The sequence below is a fragment of the Rattus norvegicus genome, chromosome 19 (genome assembly GCF_036323735.1).
Source record: "Rattus norvegicus strain BN/NHsdMcwi chromosome 19, GRCr8, whole genome shotgun sequence".
In the NCBI taxonomy this organism is placed as follows: Eukaryota; Metazoa; Chordata; class Mammalia; order Rodentia; family Muridae; genus Rattus; species Rattus norvegicus.
Window position 1 is genome coordinate 14,814,318 of NC_086037.1, and position 19,233 is coordinate 14,833,550.

Below are 19,233 nucleotides of genomic sequence, written 5' to 3' on the forward strand. Positions count from 1 at the left end.
GAGCATCTGCAAAGGAATTGAATTTCCATGAATATCACAATTCCTGAAGGTCATGGATTTCAGAATTCTCTTCTGTAAGAAAGTACAACAGAGGCTAATAGGAGGAAAACTTCAAGACAGTGAACTAAACTATACCCAAGAAAAACCAAGAAATTAATCTTCTCTCAATAATTTAAAAAAAGAGAAGCACACAAACATAATTTCACCTATAACCAGAAAAAGAAGAGAATGCAGCAATCATTGGCTTTAATATCTGACCAGATCCTCTTTCCCTAATCCCCGAGCTCCCAGGGGCCAAACTGCCAGCCAAAGTGTATGCAAGGATGCTCTATGGTTCTAGGTGAGTCCTGTTGCCCCACCAAAGGCAGATCCTAGAGGTGTGAGGTGGGGATGGATATGTGTGGGTGGGGGAGCACTGTCACATAGGCAAACTGAGCAGAAACGGGATGTAAGGTTTGATGAGGAGAGGCTGGAAAGCAGGACAACAGTTGAAATGTAAATAAATAAAATAACCAATTAATAAAAAATAGCCAAAAATAAAATAAGTAAAAAGGCAAATGAAAATTAAACCAAACCAAACAAACAAACAAACAAAAATCCCTGTGGTGGATTGGCCTAATGCTGCTTGTATTTTAATGCTAATTTGGAGAACTCAAGACTGGTTAACCCCAAATAACTGACCCTGTTCCCAGTTAACTGTGACTATAAAGAAGCCAACAGCCAACAGCCAACAGCAGAGAGATGGGGGAGGTGAGCTTTGAGGGCTTTGCTAGAGAGGATCATGAGGAGGGAAGAAGGAAGAAGAAGCTGCCATAGAATAAAGGAAGAACGTGTGTGATGGAGAAGAGAGAGGAAGAGGACAGCAGCCATGGTTAAGGGAGAGGAGAGCCTGGTCCTGAGGGCTGTCCGAGTGGAACAAAGAGCAGCCAAGATGCTACACAGCCAGTAAGAGTTGAGCGTTATTGTTTGGAAAGTAGATCTGATACCATGGAGGGCAGGCAGCTGCACAGCTACTGTGCTGACTAATGTACACTAAAATAAATTTAACAAAATATGTATAACCAGTAAGACAGCTCTGTAGAGGATCCTAAAAGGATTACTTTAGTTTGAAGGGAAGGACAAAATACCAGAGAACACAGGGGATAAATTAATAAAACTAGGAAAGTCAATCAAAGAAGACTGTGAAAACCACAAAAATTAACAAAATGACAAAATTTAATACATAGGTTTAAATAATAATTACATATCACTAAACTCAATATCTAGGGTGGTGGGGCATGAATTCTGCCATGGTCTGAACTCAGAAAGGTGGGGTTGGGAGAAACATGTCTGGTTAAATAGTCCACCCACATTGTGTCAATGTGATTTAATCTAAGGACAAAGAAGTGGAGCATCTCTCATGGCTTTCTTCTAACCCCTTGAAAGGATCACTGGGGTGTGGCCTCAGTACTTCATACTTCTTGCTAGGTCAGCGAAACTCAGGGAAGCTTGAGATTGTCATAGCACAGTGTTAGGCTAGATATACTGAGTAGATGATACTAAGTTGTTCAGATGGTGATACCCATTTGCATGTGTTCTTAATGTGGACCTAAGGAAAGAGAGATCAAGGTCCTTAGAATAGAAGGAACATTCCCAGTCCTTTTCTACCATTCCAGACTGAAAGGCTGGTAGGGAGAAAGTGGTAAATAATAAAGAATTAATAGATGATGCTTTGAATGAAGGGTTGGTTTTTGTGCTGGTGTTAGACAGGGTCTCACGTATCCATGTTGCCCTCTCCCTGGCTGGCCCGGTTCACTTTGAAGTCAGTGCTTCCATTTCCAATAGACAGTCTTACAAGAGGGGCCTCCGAGGTCTCTGAGGACAGCATTAGCCATTGACAGTTGAGGTGTGCAACCCACAACTATAGTTTTAGCCACTTTGTTCCATGTCTACCAGCTATTTCAGATTGTTGCTGTCTATGCCTGACAATCAAGGACACAGAAAAATAACCTGATAGAGAGCAAGGACACGGTGATCACATCCTTGCCTCTGCTGTATGTTCTGGATGAGGTTTGTTAAAATTCCAATATTGCAAAAAGCTTTATATAGGGCCCATCACATTAAGGGTCACTATGCACTGTTTCATCTAAAATGGCCTAATCAGAACTGACCGCCAGACAACACTTCCTGCAAAGTTCCTATGAGAAGCTTAAGTTTTTTGTGTTTTTTCTTCTTCCTTCCTTCCTTCCTCCCTTTCTTTCTTTCTTTCCTTCTTTCTTTCATTCTTTCTTTATTTCTTTCTTTCTTTCTTTCTTTCTTTCTTTCTTTCTTTCTTTCTTTCTTTCTTTCGCTTTATAGGTTTAGAGGAATGTATTTTGGGCCACCGATCTGCCCCTAGTATCTTAACTATGGATGTGATCAATCAGTGTTAGTGTATGCATTCAATAAAATGTCCATTTTTGACTAAGGTAGATGCTTCTGTGTTTTGTGGGGTGACCCATTGTCAATGTCTAGTGAGTTGGGGCCCTGGGTATGGTCGCATACCACCAGGACACAGGGGGTGCAGAGCAAAGGCAGAAGAAACTGCACGCAGTTGCAAGCTTTATTAATCCTTATTAAGCTAAGAATATGCATTACTACAATTTTCATTGTGTCAAGATACCATAAGATCATTATTCCCAGGATACCAGGAACAATGAGGGGAGATTAAACAAAGAAAGATGAATAAACGAAAGCTTCTTCTAAAAATATTCATATAACAAATCACCTCTCTTATTATAATCAAAATATACTCACCATTACCAAGAGAGCGTTAGAACCACTTCCACAGAAACGGGACACAGCAGAACATAATTTAAGGCCAAGTGAGAAAAACATTTTCTTCTCCAGGGCGGCATTCCAGCCCCTACTTGAATCTGTCACCAGGCCTTTCTTGACCCTGCCTGGGAGCTGCATCTCTATGTCTTAACAATTCCTTCTTTTTTCTTTTGTTTTAAAGTAACACTTTACATAACATAGCTAAAGGTCCTTGTAGGGGTTTAGTCATGTAAAAATAAAGCAACATAATACATAATGTACATAAGATTATGGCAAAACTAGTTCCTCCCATGCTATGGAAAATCCTTTGAAGCCAAGCCTTGGGATCTAATCCTGTCAATTGATCAGCCAATAATTTCGCTATTTCCATAGGGGTAGTATCTTCTAGCTGTTTACCAAAAGACATTCGAACATCGTATTTCAAGGCATTAATTACTTTTGAAGCACTTTCATTACCCTCTAAATAGGCTTGAATTAACTTCCAATCATGTTCTGTGTCATTATCCACATATTTACTAACACAAAAGTAGTAGGATTTCATCATGATAAGCAATATAAGCCCGACAACTGGCATTGGCCGCAGCAGAAGAAACCATGAGTAAAACACACATTGCTAAGAATAAGTGCTCAGCAGTAAAGGGCTTTCCTGAAGGGGACAAAATTATTCCTTTCAGTGCTTAATCGCTTCACCTGACCCCACATAGGTAATAGGGTTGTCACTGCACGGATCCTTATCCATTGTTGTTTGTGGACACTAAGAGAAGCCAGGGCCTCAGTAATGGAGGACACCTCCTCATCTCCTGAGAACATCCATCAGGAGAAAATGTAGCTGGTTTAACTGGATTCCTTTGAGGGTAGGGAGCAGTTCTTATTATTCTGTGCTTGGATCCATTTCCCGGGTAACCAGAATAGTCTCCCATCCTGTAATGAGACAAAACCCTCTCCCCTATATACAATGATGTCCCTTCCTGCCATTCAGCATCCCGGGCAATTTTTATCCATACTGTCTGTTCCATGCCTTCTGGGGGGAAGTTCAACAAAGTGTCTATCGGCTCTTGATATAACTTCACCTTGTGGTAAATTAAGAAAATTAATAATGTATAATGCTTGTGCCAATATAGCTCTGGGACTGGTCTGCAAACTCCATTCATGTTGCATAAGGCCATCTCTTTTCCCCCTTTTTAATTTTATAATTTGTCATTTCAGGGTATGGTGAATTCTTTCAACAAAAGCTTGTCCTTGTGTATTGTGTTCTGTACCAGTAATATGTACAATATGATATCGTTGACAAAATTCTTTATATTGATAAGAAATATATGTTGGTCCATTATCAATTTTAATTTTAGAAGGCAGTCCCATAACAGCAAAAGTTTCCAATAGATGCTGTATAACATGAGCAGTGCGTACTCCTGGCAATGGTGTAGCCCACACAAATTTTGAAAAATTATCTATGCTTACATCTATATGTGAAAGGCGACCAAACTCAGAAATATGGGTTATATCGATCTGACACGATGTATTAAGTTGCATCCTTCTGGGATTAATTTGAGATGGAATACATTTTATACGTGAAGACTGACACATAGGACAATTAGCAATAATTTGTTTGGCTTGAGAATAGGGAAGCTTATATTTAATATGTAAATATCCTGTATTGGCATGATTATGACTGTATTCTTCTGGGGTAGCAAATGCCACTAATTGATCTACCATATGATTGCCAGTGTTAAAGATTCTGGAAATTTTGAATGTGATCTAGTATGTGTAATGAATATTCTAGAGTTTCATAATAACAATAGTCCTTTAATATGTGAGAATAACATTTAATATAGGCTTAGATGTAGAAACAAGAGCAGTCGCAATATTCTGTACTACTCCTACAACATAAGCTGACGCAGCTGTAATATTTTTACATCATGAGTAAAATCCTGGAATACATTAATTACCGCTAATAATTCATTTTGTTGTACTGACCCAAAAGAAGATTCTTGTCCCCAAAATTAATCTTTGGTCCAATAAGCCAACTTGGTGTTAGAGCCATCTGTAAACACAGTAAGGGCTGATGGTAATGGATCAACAGAAATTAGTGTATTTATCAAATTTTTTTTTGTTTTTAAAGCAATCCCACAATTTACTATGGAGAGGATGAAATTCAATATTTCCAGTGTAAGAAATCATGGCTAATTGAAAAACCTCAGACATCTGCATTAAATATTCCACTTTATCTTTGCTTAATGGGAAAACAATAGCAGCACAATCATATCCCCACAGAGTAACAGGTCTTTGTATGCCTTGCTGAATAATTAAAGAAATTTGTTCCTCATAATTTGTTAATGTTTGGTTAAAGTTTTATTTAATATAAACCCATTCTAAAGGCAACTCATCCTGAGCGAAAATGCCTGTAGGGTATTCAAGAGTATTTAAACATATAATTTAATAACTCTATCTGGATCAATACGTGCCAAATATGCATCTTTCCATTTTCAGAAAAGATACCCTTGCATGCCTTCATATAAGCATTAATATCCCCAGCCTCCTTTATAGGTAATAATGCTCTCCTGTACTCTTCATTAGCATTTTCAAAAGCAAGCATTTGCAGCAGTTGTCCTCCAGCTTCCTCTCCTACCATTGTTCTTTCCAATGTTAATTTTAATATACATAAAAACTTAATATATGGTTCATAGAAAGCTACTACCTTTTTCAACCAACCAGTATCATCCTTTATAATAAGTCGGTTGGGCCACACCTTGAATCGATGCTGGCCTAATTATAGGAAAAGAAAAAGCAGGTGAATTCGTCATTATCATCGTGTGAATCTAATGGTCAACATGCCATCCTCGGGAAAAGACTTAGAAAAACCTGCTTCAGGCAGTGGTGCAGAGCGCAAAACTTTTACTTTCGTTTTGTCTTAATGAAGCTCTAGCTTCTTGTTCTGTATTCGTTATTACCCTGTCTGCATTCATGGCCTTGAACACAGTAAAAATTACAGCCCAAAGAGACCAGAAATTGGAATCTTTTTGCCCTGCCTGACAGCCTTTTTCACCTTAACTTTCACTTTGACCCAGATATCAGAATCCCTGGAACCCTCGTCAGGGAACCAAGGAGTTTACTCTTGTTGTCTCTAAACACTTTTCTAAACCAGACTGATAGACATGAATTCCCTGCACTCTTAAAGATGCTTAAGCATAGCGAGATGAAGAGAAGATTTATCTTGTCCCATTTCCTTGTAATAAAATGTACTTACCTTATCTGACTGTCCAGACTTACCTTCAGGGACCCTGTTCCAGTGCCATAGGTCGACGTCTAGGGTGTTGGGAGTCCTGCATCCAGTAGCATTCCTTTCTGTGTTTCCGATGCTCAGTGGCCATGCAACTGCAGCATGCTTTGAAATGAACCAGTCCGCAACCACCACCACCAGCACCACCACCACCACCACCAGCACCAACACCAATTTGGTTTTGTAAATAAAGTTTTATTGACATCGCCATACTCAGTATTTACATCCTGTTCAGTGCTGCTTCTGGCTGCAGCTGCAGGGCTTAGGAGCCACAGAGCCCTTTAGGCTCCCAGAGCTGAGAGCATTGACCTTTGCCTTGTTTGTGAAAGAGGTGACTGACCCCTGTGCTCGAGGTGGCCTTTCTGTGCCCCTTAACCCATAGCATAGGTCTCTGTGCCATCCTCTCCCTTTGCTATGGTGTGCACTTCCTGGTACATTTCCATTAGCTCTTGACATTTCCAGAGCATTGGGTCTTGCAAATTGAATTTGCATGGCACCAGGAATAGACCTGATAGCAGGGTGTGGGACACTTCCTATGGGGACCCTGCCCAGGGGCATAAGCTTACTTTTCCAGTCAACTCCCTGAACAGTGAGCCTTTGTGGGATAAGGTACTTCACGACATGACTTGACCTCTCTGCAGTGCACCCAATCCCTGCTTGGCTCAGATGTCCCCCAGAGAGGTTGTGTGAGTGTCCCCAGTAGAGGCAGCACTCTGTGTGGTGGCATTGACATGGCATCCAGGAAAGTCAAAACCAGAGGGACATGTCAGGCAGTTGGAAGCAGATGTCTGCGTCCATGGAGAGAAGGATGGACTAGACACTCCTACAGGGGGTGAGCTGAGAAGCACTTCCTTGGCTTTTTCACAGCCGTGTAGGCTGCATGCCATGCTGTGTACCCATGCTGAGCTGAAGCCCCAGGCTTTGAGTCTCCCACAGCTGCTGTGTCCTGGGTCCAGGGTAGGATTAAGCAGACTTCAGCAGGAGAAAGGTGAAAACCCTGGTTGCAGGGTGGGGATGGCACAGTCATAACACACCTGCGCATGAGGCCCCTGGCTTAGAGCCGTATAGCACCTGTGACAAGCCAGCTCTGGTGACACTCATCTGCAATGCCAGGCCATAGTGGGTAGAGGCAGTAGGATCAGTTGTTTAATTATCCTTGGCTACACGGCAAGTTCGAGGCCAGCCTGGGCAAATTTGTCTATGAAAATAAGACAAAACTAGGTCTTGACTCTGAGCATCACAGCCTGTACCTGGCACAGTTGACCCACCCAGGTAAGAAACCCCTCTGTCCAGAGGCCATAACTGCAGGAGACCCCTGGCCAAGTGTCTATACCGCGCCCTGTTTGACTGGACTGTGCTTAGGACCAACCACGCTCTCAACAGGAAGGACATGGGAGAGGCTGTTTCTGTGAGATTCCGGGCCCTGAGACGGCCAAGAATAAACCCTGTCCTTGGGAAAGCCATGGAGACTGGGAACCCATGGGATCTCTGCAAACACCAGGGCTGGCAGGGGACTCTGATCCTCTACAGCAGCTGCTCTCAATCTGTGGGTTCTGTATCAGAGCTCCTGCACACCAGACATTTACATTACAGTTCCTCACAGTAACAAAGTGACACTCATGAAGTAGCTCTCCAATAAGTTTATGTTGGGATGACAACGACATGAGGAACTGAAATAAAGAGTCACAGTGTTAGGAACGGTAAGAACCGCTATTCTATAGGAACCCAGGCATCTGCACTCGAAGTCTGGAAGTGTGATAGGCTAGGTTTCACCCTCAGCGATGCCAGCATGTGGGCACCAAGCCTAGGTTCCACCCCAATGCTTACTGGATATGTGCAGGCCTGGTTCCATCAAGAAGTAATAAAGGAACCCTTGGCAAAAAACACTGGGTACCAAACAGGTCAGGAAAACACACCCCCTCTTCTGCAACTCCTCTCAGGAAGGCTGGTCTTCCCAGGAGGCCCCGGCTATAACCACAGCTCGTCTCCCCGTGCTTGCCCATTGGTGTCTTGGCCATATTCAGATTTGAGTACATTGAACAGAACAGCTTCGAGCAGATTTGCATCAACTACACCAACAAGCAGTTGCAGTCCTACTTCACCCAGCACATCTTCAAGCTGGAGCAGGTGAGAGTGGACACCTATTCCCCAGCCCAGCCCAGCCATCACCCTGAATGTCAGCTGTGTCCCTCAGTATCAGCAGGATGGGGCCTGGGCACCGTAGGTTCCCCAGGACCTAAAGCTATGTCCTTGAACTCAGTGCCATGCTCAGCCCTTCCAGCCTCTTTCAACCCTTCTGGATGTTCAACTGAACCTGCAGCAAGGCAGCAGTGTGCACATTCTGTCACGTCATTTGTGGGTGTCTACAAGTGGTCAGAGCCCGTCCCCTCTGGTCCTTTCTTTTGCTGTATTTGCCTTTCTGAGGAGGCAGCACCCACAGGTATGGGAGGAGCCACATGCATATTCTGCAGCCATGGCTGACTCCTCTGAGCCTCAGTCCCACTTACACACCTACCATCCAACCTCCGCACTCCATGTCACCCCTGGAGCTCTGTAGACCTTCCTGCTTTCTGTCTTTATATAACTGGTGACACTGCAGCCCTCAGTGGTGTCATACAGTGTTAGTTTGTCTTTGCACTGCCTGGAGGTCTGACTTAGGAGAATGGCTACCATTCTCATTCCTGTTCAAGGGTCAGAATCTGAATCCTATGTAAGGCTGAATAATATTCCAGCACATGGCTGTGCCATGTTGAATTTACAAAGCCACCTATGAATCTTATTTTTTGGCTTGTAAACACACACATATAAGACTCAAGTGACACCCAAGTGGAGAATTGCTGGAGTCCTCCATGGCTTTCTGAACCGTCTGAGAGACCATCCTGTCCACAGTGTATAGTGCACCATCTACTCATAGCTCACACAGCATGAGAAGATTAAGGAGGGTTAACCTGGCTTCTCTGTCTCCTACTTTCTGCCACACTAGCCCTAGCATCTTTCTGTATTGCAGTGAATGTTTAGAACCCAGGAGGATTCCAGCTTCCTTGCTCAAATATACTAAGTTCCTCCTTGCCTGCTTTGAGACTGAGTCTCATGCAGCCCAGGCTGGCTTTGATCTCACCATTAGTAAAGATGGCCATGAACTCCTGTTTCTCATGCCTCAGACGTCTCTGAGTGCTGGGTGACAGGTATGCACCACTCTTAAGTCCTGCCACTGGGACAAGAGTGAGCAGAGCCAGCTCTGAAGCACACACTTTGCTGGTGTCAGTGATGACTGACTTATGATCCTGTCTTCCTTGGCCATGGCCCTTCTCCTTGGTGCATGCCATCCTTCCTCCCTGTGACTCATGGGGACACCAAGCCTGAGGATGTCAGGAAGAAGTTTACTTACTTCACTGGGTTGGAGGCTGTTAGGTTCCTGCGTCAGTAGGTGAGATTCAAGCTAGAAGGTTTGTGGCATGAGAAACGGGAACAGAACTGGAATGGCAGGAACAATCGTCACCTGGCTCTGAGAAGACCAGGTGGGCAGAAACTCATCGTTGGGCAGGTAGTGAGCTCAAGACCAGGCTGGGCATTGCTCAGCGCATGTGAACAGGTATGTGTACATGGACATGTGTTTCCCCCACATGGTCACCACTTATCCAGGCACGGTGAATACTCCAAGGAGCTTTTTATGTTTTAACATTGTGTGTGTTTGTGTGCCATACATGCATATACACACATATATTCGTACATATACACGAATACACGTACATGAAAACACATGCATATACATGACTATACACATTCATGCTGACACACACATATATACATACCTACATGCATACACACATACACACACATACACACACATACACACATACATGCATACACACATACACATATACATACACACATACACACATACACACATACACACATACATGCATACACACATACACATATACATACACACATACACACACATACAATACATATACACACATACAAATACACCTATACACACATATAGACAGACATATACACACATATACATATACACGTATACACATACATGCATACACACATTCATATCCACACGTACATACAGACATATACATATATACTCACATACATGTAAGCACATGAGTGGAAGCCAGAGGACAGCTTGGCCCTTGGTTCTCTCCTTTTTACCACGTGGGTCCTGGGGATTGAGTCAAGCTCATCAGACTTGACAGCAAGCCCCTTTAACTGTAGAGCCCTCTTGTTGGCTGCCAGTCACCTCTTTCCACAAATTCTATCCATGGTGGAATGTTTACAGTTGTTATTCTCATGATTCCTTCAGCAATAGCGCAGACATCATTTACACTGCATTAGGAGTTATAATTCATGTAGATGTCAGGAGAGCTGGAGGCGTGGATCAAGAAGAGAGCCCACTTTCAATGTCATTATGTGGTATTGCCTTAGGCCCTTTTATACACTCCCCTGGCTTTGTCTGAGTATATGTTTGAGGTCTCTCTATGACTGTGCAAAGAAGTAAGAGCTAGGGCTGGGCCACAAAATAGGAAAGTACTTGTTCATCCAAAAACAAAAACAAAAAACAAACAAAAAAACAAACAAAAATAGCTCTAGGGTTAAATATTGGTGCTAGTACTGAACTACACAGTCAGAAGGTATTTTTATAAGTAAATAACACAATATTGGGGATGACAATATGATCAAATATCCTACAACGTAAGTTTGCAATGTTACCTACATTTTATAAATCAAGTCTGACCACCGTTTTGGTTGTTTCCAATCATGTCTGAGTGCATCATCACGGGAATCCCAAGGAAAATCAGAAATGGGTTCTTGAAGCTGTTGCACAGGGCCAGTATAGACCTAAATACCACAGAGGAAACCTTGATTCTTATCTCAAGGGATCATTCACCATCCCTCTTGTCACATAACTTATGACAAGACGTCACCTTTCCTAAACTTAGCCTTTTTCCGAAGTGCTGCAGAAGGGAAGATCTGATGTCAAGGGGTCTGGATTCAAACCACAGGACACTGAATTCATTTAAATAGGTGAAGTTTATTAATGCACACACCAATACAGTTCAACCAGAGCAACAGCTCACAACTGTGTACTGGACATTGCTAGGCCCAGCTCATTGCAAAATCCACATGGGCTCATGCACAAGTGTTGGAAATGCTTCGGTCTATGGGCCCTGACTCAGGCCATTTTACACATAATTGTTCCTATTTTCCTTGAATCTATTGGGTCCTATGTGAAGAATACACTTGGGGAACTTGTTAAGATTAACAAACCTCATAACATACAGAACATAACAGGGTATGTGACCAGCACCACACAGTTCAACGTCAGAGTTTTTTGTTCTTTGTTAGTGTTTTTCTTGGCATCCATGATGTGGAGACGTATTACAGAACAATAGGAAAGAGCTGGCTGCTGTGTAAAAAATTCGCTGCTATTAAGGTAGGTATGGGGGCAAGACCTCAGCAGTAGCCCTTAAGATGGGAAGGAGATGATGTGTTTGATAACTGAAAGGAGCTGCCTCAGCTGTGTTTCTCTGCCTGCTCAGTGCCCATTCAACATCACTCTGTCCCTGAAGAGGAACTCAAGGTCTGCCCCCTGCTGCCTGTGAGCCAGGAAGAGGCACAGAAAGGCAAGGCCACAGCACTGGTTTCCAATCCCTCAGTAATGCTGGATTTCCAATAATGTACTTGTATACACAAATACACTGTGGTAAGTTGCAATAGATACTAATCATTTCTCACATAGGGCAGCAGTTGATTGCCTACAACTAATTCTATTAAAAAAAAAGAAACCTGGCTCTTGTAGAAATATACAAAGAAATATCTAGGATGGTGGGGGATGAATTCTGCCATGGACTGAACTCGTGGAAGTGGGGTTGGGAGAAAGATGCATGGTTAAATAGCCCACCAGGTTCACATTGTGTCAACTTGATTTAATCTAAGGACAAAGAAGTGGAGTATCTCTGATGGCTTTCTTCTAGTCCCTTTAAAGCATCACTTGGGTTTGAACTCAGAACTTCACACTTCTTGATGGGGCAACTACACTCAAGGAAGATTGAGACTGTCATAGGGACAGTATTATGCTATATATACAGAGTAGATAATACTAAGATGTTCAGATGGTGATGTCCATTTGTATGCACTCTTAATGTGGACCTAAAAAAAGAGAGATCAAGGTCCTTAAAATAGAAAGATCAGTTCCAGTTGTTTTCTACCATTCCAAACAGAACGACTGGTAGGGAGAGAATGGTAAATAATCGAGAATTCGTAGATGATGCTTTGAATGAAGTGTGGATTTCTGTGCTGGTTTAAAACAGGGTCTCAAGTATCACATGTTGCCCTCTACCTGGCTGGCCAGGATCACTTTGAGCTCAGATAAACCTCCTTTCACTTTCTAATAAATAGGCTTATAAGAGTGGCCTCGAAGGACTGTGCAGACAGCATTAGCCTTTCACAGTTGAGGTGTGTAACCCACAACTATAGTTTTAGCCATTTTTTTCCATGTCTACCAGCTATTTCAGATTGTTGCTCTTATATGCCTGACAATCAAGGATGCAGAAAAATAACCTGATACAGAGTAAGGACATGGTGATCACATCTTTGCCTCTTCCGTACGTTCTGGATGAGGTTTGTTAAAATTCCAGTATTGCAAAAAGCTTTATATAGGGCCCATCAAATGGTCACTCCCATATAACACTTCCTGCAATCCTCATATGAGAAGCTTGAGCTTTTAGTTTTGACTTTTTCTTTTCTTGTTCTTTCTTATTTTTTGCTATATAAGTTGAGACAAAGATAGTTAAGGCCATGAATTTGCCCCCAAAATTTAACTACGGATGTGATCAATCAGTGTTAGTGGGTGCATTCTATAAAGTATTCATTTTTCACTATGACAGATGCTTTTGTGTTTGGTGGGGTGGCCATTTCCCAGTGTACAGGTGCTGGGACCTTGCTCTATCCACTTAATGATGTTTATAGCCTCATTTTAGACATTTCTGTGCCACCCTCTATATCTCTTGTGTATTTTATTTTTCAGATAAAAGCTCATGGTATATCTTACTCAGGCCTGTGAGCAGTGCTCCTTTGGCGACATTGGTGCAAAGAGCAGAAGCCCACAAGCAGCATGAGGTTCCCTTCACTGGAGTCTCCAATATTGCATTTTCCTCTGCCAACTGGTCTCCACACTTTTCCTACGACCATAAAGACTTCAACTCTTTCTCCTAAGGAATTTTCTGGCAATTGTCGATTGCTAAGCACATGACTTCATGAGTGTACACCTAACACACACCCATGTTGTAACCTACCATGCAGACTATTTCTTGATGTGATATAAAGCACCTGTACATAATGAGACAGGAGAACTTTTGAGTGCATATTCAAGCTGGTGTGAAATCTCAGGAAGGTTTAATGGCTAACATTGGTGAATGAGGACAATTTGAGTTAGTGAGACATTTTTTTGGGCAAGATTTGACAGGAAACATTCATTTAGATGCATAGGAATTACTAAGGTTTTTATAATCAAGCCTTGAGGAAAATTTGGCTTTGGAAGCAGGAGATGCTCAGTGGCTCTGCCCCAGGAAAGTCTCCTGGAAAGGGCACCTCAGCTTATGCTCAGTACAGGGAGAACATTAGCAGGGAGGCAAAGTCTGCTCCCCATGACATCTGCTGTCCCTTCTTGGACATTCTATTGTCTCCTAGAGAGTTCTGGCATCCTCTGTGATGTCACCAGTGTTGTAGTGACAACCAGTGCCCTAGTTTCTCTCAGTCTGAGTCTGGGGGTTACAAGCTAAGACATGTTTTCCCGTCTTCGCAAGCGTTTTGGGAGGAGGAACGTCGATTCTGGAGAGACTAGAGTGAAGGAGTCTGGCCTTTCGTCTCAAAGTAATGATGGACAAAGACAGCACTTCTGGGGAATGTTTAGTAAGTTCTGGGCAGTGTATTTTGAGCTTCCTGCCAGGGTGGCTGCAGGCTTAAGCTGACCTTTCTAGCAATGGGCCACAGCAACTGGAGCATGTGAAAAGGAATTGAATTTCCATGAATATCACAATTCCTGAAAGTCAGGATTTCAGAACTTTAGTTTCCACATCCCCACTGGGAGGATATGGTAAGGCCAATGCTATTATACTGTGAACTTCTGGTCTTTACTTTTCAGTTCATTTGTTCTGTTACATTGATATAATAACACCATCAGTAGTCATGGAGGGTCCACCTTTTCTGAGTTTAGACAGGGCAGCAATGTATTTCACTATCATTGCTTCTTTAAATACAGTGGGTATCTGACAGTAGTAACAGGGAGAGATTGTGCTCCAGGCAATAGCCTTATGTTCTTAGACCTTCTCTGATTTCTTCTAACTGTCAAGGTCATCGTTTGCTTTATATATTAGAGGTTGTATGTTACAAAAATTTTTCTACAATACCAAAACTATTTTGAACGTGTAGACCAAGATTCAGCCTGTAACGTATTCGCAATTCTGGGGCATTTGGTATTTTACATAGGGACACTGATAAGTCTGTTGAACATATCCTCCCTGGAAATGCGTTTTAAATCCAAAGTTGTTGGCTTAGAGTATCAGGGTAGGTCATCTGAGTGTCTCCAATCACTCAAGTTTTGTGGATGGTGAATTTATCATCCGAGTTCTGAAGCCACAGGAGTGAGGGTCCTGAAACCAAGCTGTACCCTGTTCAGCTGATGATAATCCTGGAGAAGCCATCTCCGTGGTACATGTAAGCACGTGATGTCCGGAATAGGGAACACCTGGCTGCTTACGTCTCTTGGTCTCTATAGAGTAGTGGGAGAACTGAGATCCACTGAGGAGGCCTCTTAAGCATAGACCAATCGCCTAGCAGTGACACTGGGTTCCTGGCTTGTTCTCCTATTTAGGCCTCACTGAGGTCTATGAACACTCTATGCATTCTCCCCATGCAGGTTCACTTGTGTTCTTCTACCTACAGACGCTGGGAGAGAAACATCATCCCCTGGCACTGAACTAAGCAAGAATCAGGCCATGAAGGAAAAGGAGAGGCTGATTAAAGAGCTGCAGCTCATTACCGAGGAGAGAAATGACCTGAGAGATCGCCTGAGGTTTCTGACAGAGAGATCCATGAAGAACAGGTATGAATTGCTCCAAATGCTCTTGTTTCATTCCTGGGTCTGCAAGGTCACCTTTTTCTTATCCTATTAAGGTTTTGGGTTCTAGAAAGCTATGCCTTCCTAACCACCCTGTGCTAAACCTCACCTCCCGTATAGTGGAGATTCAGAACCTGACCCTTCCTGAGGAGTGAGATTGAAAATGGACTCATCTGCTTCCATTTATTTAAAAGCAGAACTTGTGGTCTGAATGAAGAATTCAGGGATAAAGTCAGGGAGAGTGAGTGCCCAGTGTGCATTTACAAAGCCCTTGACAGCTGGTGGCTTTGCAAGATTGTAATTGCAGTGAGTTTATGGTGAGTCTCTGTACTTGCTAGGCAGGGGACTGAGTGCTGGAAGATCCAGGCAGCAGCCTGGGGTAATATAGGACCCACCCTGAGTTCATATATTCCTAAATGCCGATGTTCATTGTATTCTATCATTTGGGGCCAGGCCACACTTCAGGCCAAATCCATATTATGAAGACCTGGAGAGAATGGAGGAGGCGGTCATGTCAATTCTGCACAACTTAGAGATGGAGAACACTGAGGTCCATGAGAAGAACCAGAAGCTGAAGAAGGAGATTACCTTCTCTAGGTAAGTCCTGGTCAGAAAGGCTATCACTTGTGGAATGGCCATTTCTGACTTTCTTTGTTCTGGATTGGACGGTCTTCAGCTCTGGTTCTATCTCTTGTGCTATTTACCCATCAGTGTTCCAGGGTCATTAGGACTCAGTTTTCAGTTCCATAAAAGACTGTTCCTCATCCCAGGATTGTCTAGGCATCTTCAAAAGGCTCTAGAGAGAACAGTACTGATTGAAGTCAGCAGAAGTTTATTAGGCTGACCTGGACCTATGGTGTCACACCAGGTTTTACAAAACTCAGTGAGTGGACCACATGGTTAGCATGAACTTCTCTTGGTTTCTTCTGACCTCCTTTGAGGGTGTTGGCCCAGTACTAATTGATGTTGCCCCCATGCATTGGGCTTTCATGGATAGTTGTAGATCCATGTTCTTTCTCAGAGGTGTGGACACTAATTGGTGTCAGGCCAAGCAAACAATTTATTCTTCCCCGAATTAACTCTTTATGTTTTGTGCAGCAGCCTTATATGTATCAAGGTGCATTTTATTAAGTCTTCATGGGTATCTGGGACCTGGTGGAGTTAGTGGCACTCGGGAGTGGGAATGGGAGAAAGGGCCAGCATGATCTTACTATGCAGACTGTATTTCCAGAAACCTGCTCAGCCAGCTCCTGATGGAGAACACATGTAGGAAGAAGTTGGTCCCACTGAAGCAGGAGAGCAAGGAGGTACATCTTGATTGTGCACTGAACCAGAAATATTTGGTTGACTTCAACAAGAAAGATAAAGACCATCAACGGCCAGAACCAGCATTATCAGGTAGGGACCTGTTAGCTTAACAATATCTGATAAAATTTGCCAATTTGATACATCTTTGCTTCTCTTACCACCTTTCTAATTTACACTCACAACCAGCCAACCACCTCATGTAATGGAATTGTTCATTGCTCTGCCTATGCACAAGTATTCTGGGAAGTTAACCACTTTTCAGAAACTGAATTATTGTGCAAGCATATTTTGCTGCTCTTTTTGAAGCTGCAGTCTAGAAATGGTGACAGATGAATAACATATCTTATTATTGCATATCCATGTGATACATTGGATGCTCTGTAGAGTTTTGAACAATCTCTTGGTTCTTTGACAAATGACACTCTGTGGTCATGTGATCTCTTGTGTAGGAAGCACCTTTGGGATAAGAACCAAGTGCAAATGTCAAATTAGTACTTGTCATTGGCTTTAACCTTGGTGACATATGGACATCTCCTTTCTTCCTGCAACCTGATGAGGTCTCTTGCCATTGCCCTGTTCTTGTTTTGCACTGGTATAAGTCTGGGTCCCATATTGGCAGCCCACATTACTGTGAGGCTTTCTGGAGATTTTGCCCTGCCCACAGAGTTAGCAACAATGATATCACTTAAAATGTCCATGTCGACTGTCCAATAGAACTGAGGTGGTAGAAGGCAGCATTCTGACAGCTGGCTTGCATTTCCCCACCAAATCAGTGTCTGAAAAACTGCCTTCCTCTCCCAGGTCTCAGAAAGTGCAAGAGAGCTGGAATTGGACACACAGCAGTAAGAGAGCTTCCTGAAGAATAAGTTGCTTTCTCAGGAGTCCCTGATGACCAACATCCTGAATGGTAACAACATTTTTTGGATGACTATTCATCCTCTGAGTTAATTTGTCATTTCTTAGAGACCCTAAATTTATATACCACTAAGCCAGCCTGACTGATTGAAGTCTTACTTTCTTCTCAGAAAACAGCACTTGAGAGACAACTTGGGGGACCGCCTTTCATTATGTGTGCTAGAGGAGAAACAGCAATACGTCTGTGCTTCTAAATGTTCGTTAAGAATATGCTTTTAGAAATATTTTTGTTATGATTTTAATTGAAGTTTTCTTTTTGTTGTTTCATATTTATATGTTCTTGTTACTATTTTTACTTTCAAATATTTTTAGATATTTTTATTCATTTTAATCCTGTTTTGTTGTAAAAATGTATTTGTTATGAATAAAAATTGAATTCTATCTCTTGACTCTTAAGACCATCATTCTTACTCAAGGGTTCTGTCCCCTCCTGTGGACTTAGAACTGACAGCTACAGATGGATCTCTGCATGTTCCATGGATCCTGGGCTAATAAGTGAATTCAAAGTCACCAAGGGGTACTCAGTGTGACAGTGTCTTTTGTGTGGAGAATGTGGCTGTTCCTCGGACACACACTTTATGATGTAATCACTGACACACTTTACCCAATTGTTAGGGTCCATGTGGTTCTTCTGAGAGAGCAGCAGATGCTCTACCCTGTGAGTCATCACCACAGCTCCTGCAGGTGGCTTTTGTTATTCCACATGAGGTGCTGTATTAGGTGGACAGGATCACCTATGATTAAATAGAGAGATCTCAGGAGATGTGTATTCACAGGTAACTTACTGAGCTGTGCATGCTCAACGTGTTAGGTTGCCAGGCATCCCTACAGGGCTCTGGTGTTCCCACTGCTCACTGAGGGTCAGGATCGTCCTCCAGCATCACTTAGTGTCCATATTAGAGCAGATCTTTCACCTGTTATCAATGATGACCATATGTATTCTGCACATCTGATAAAATACAGAATAGAAACTAGCTTCTTGTAGGCCAGGTTGGCATAATCAGTTTTTTGATTGTTAGCAAGAAAATTATTGTAATCTAAGCAGTTTAGGAAGGAACCTCAAGAGCATCCATAGTGAATGCAGCCTGCAGCTGTGAACACAGGTTTCTTCTGGAGAGCAGGCCTGTGCAAGCCCAACCGAGGTGGGACAGTTCAAGCTGCCCTTTTTCCATGGCCAATCTCGGATCACATTAAGAAAGTATTTCTTCCAGGTGACTGATTTCCAATTTATGGAATTGAACTAACTTACTGAGAGTGGAGGTGACTCAGAGAGTTAAAGTGCAGAAGGAATAATCCAGAATGTCCACAAAAGCTTGCTGTCACCCCAGGGCTTTTAAAAGCTCAGCAGCTAGAGAAGCAATGTAGTATTTGGTTACTCTCATGCTTAGGTCTAGTCATTCATTATAAGCTGACCATGACACAAAAAGTGTCATCTGTGTCAAAACTAGTTGTAACTAGATTCACGCCACACTATCACATCACTACTGTATTTGAGGTTCTCAGTTACTATCTAAGAACCTGGAAGAGGCCTGGGCCTTGCTACACAAACTCATAATTTATGTCTTCATGACACTGTGTGCTTTGTTCTGTTAATGCTACCATTGGCATACAATACCTTGGATACTTTGTGCTGACATCTGTGACATGAGACAATAGTTCATGTCATCCTATCCTGAATAAAATGTCCTTAGAGTACAGTGTAGTGGGAGGGGCCTTCTTTTCTTGTGAGATAGCAAACTGGCCTTTGAGCATGACTATGCGTGACTGTCTTCGTTGCTGTGGGAGATGCCAGGCAACCTCT

At 42.7% G+C, this 19,233-nt stretch overlaps 1 protein-coding gene across 1 annotated transcript; it reads left to right on the plus strand.

Moving 5' to 3' along the window:
• Positions 1–13,818: 13,818 nt before the first annotated feature.
• LOC134483140 (uncharacterized) lies at positions 13,819–17,810 on the plus strand. The gene is made up of 6 exons (XM_063278384.1): positions 13,819–14,002; positions 15,035–15,194; positions 15,663–15,806; positions 16,441–16,607; positions 17,319–17,424; positions 17,543–17,810. The coding sequence occupies exons 1-5, from the start codon at positions 13,876–13,878 to the stop codon at positions 17,381–17,383; spliced, it is 663 nt and encodes a 220-aa protein (XP_063134454.1). The 5' UTR covers positions 13,819–13,875; the 3' UTR covers positions 17,384–17,424; positions 17,543–17,810.
• The last annotated feature ends 1,423 nt before the right edge of the window (positions 17,811–19,233 follow it).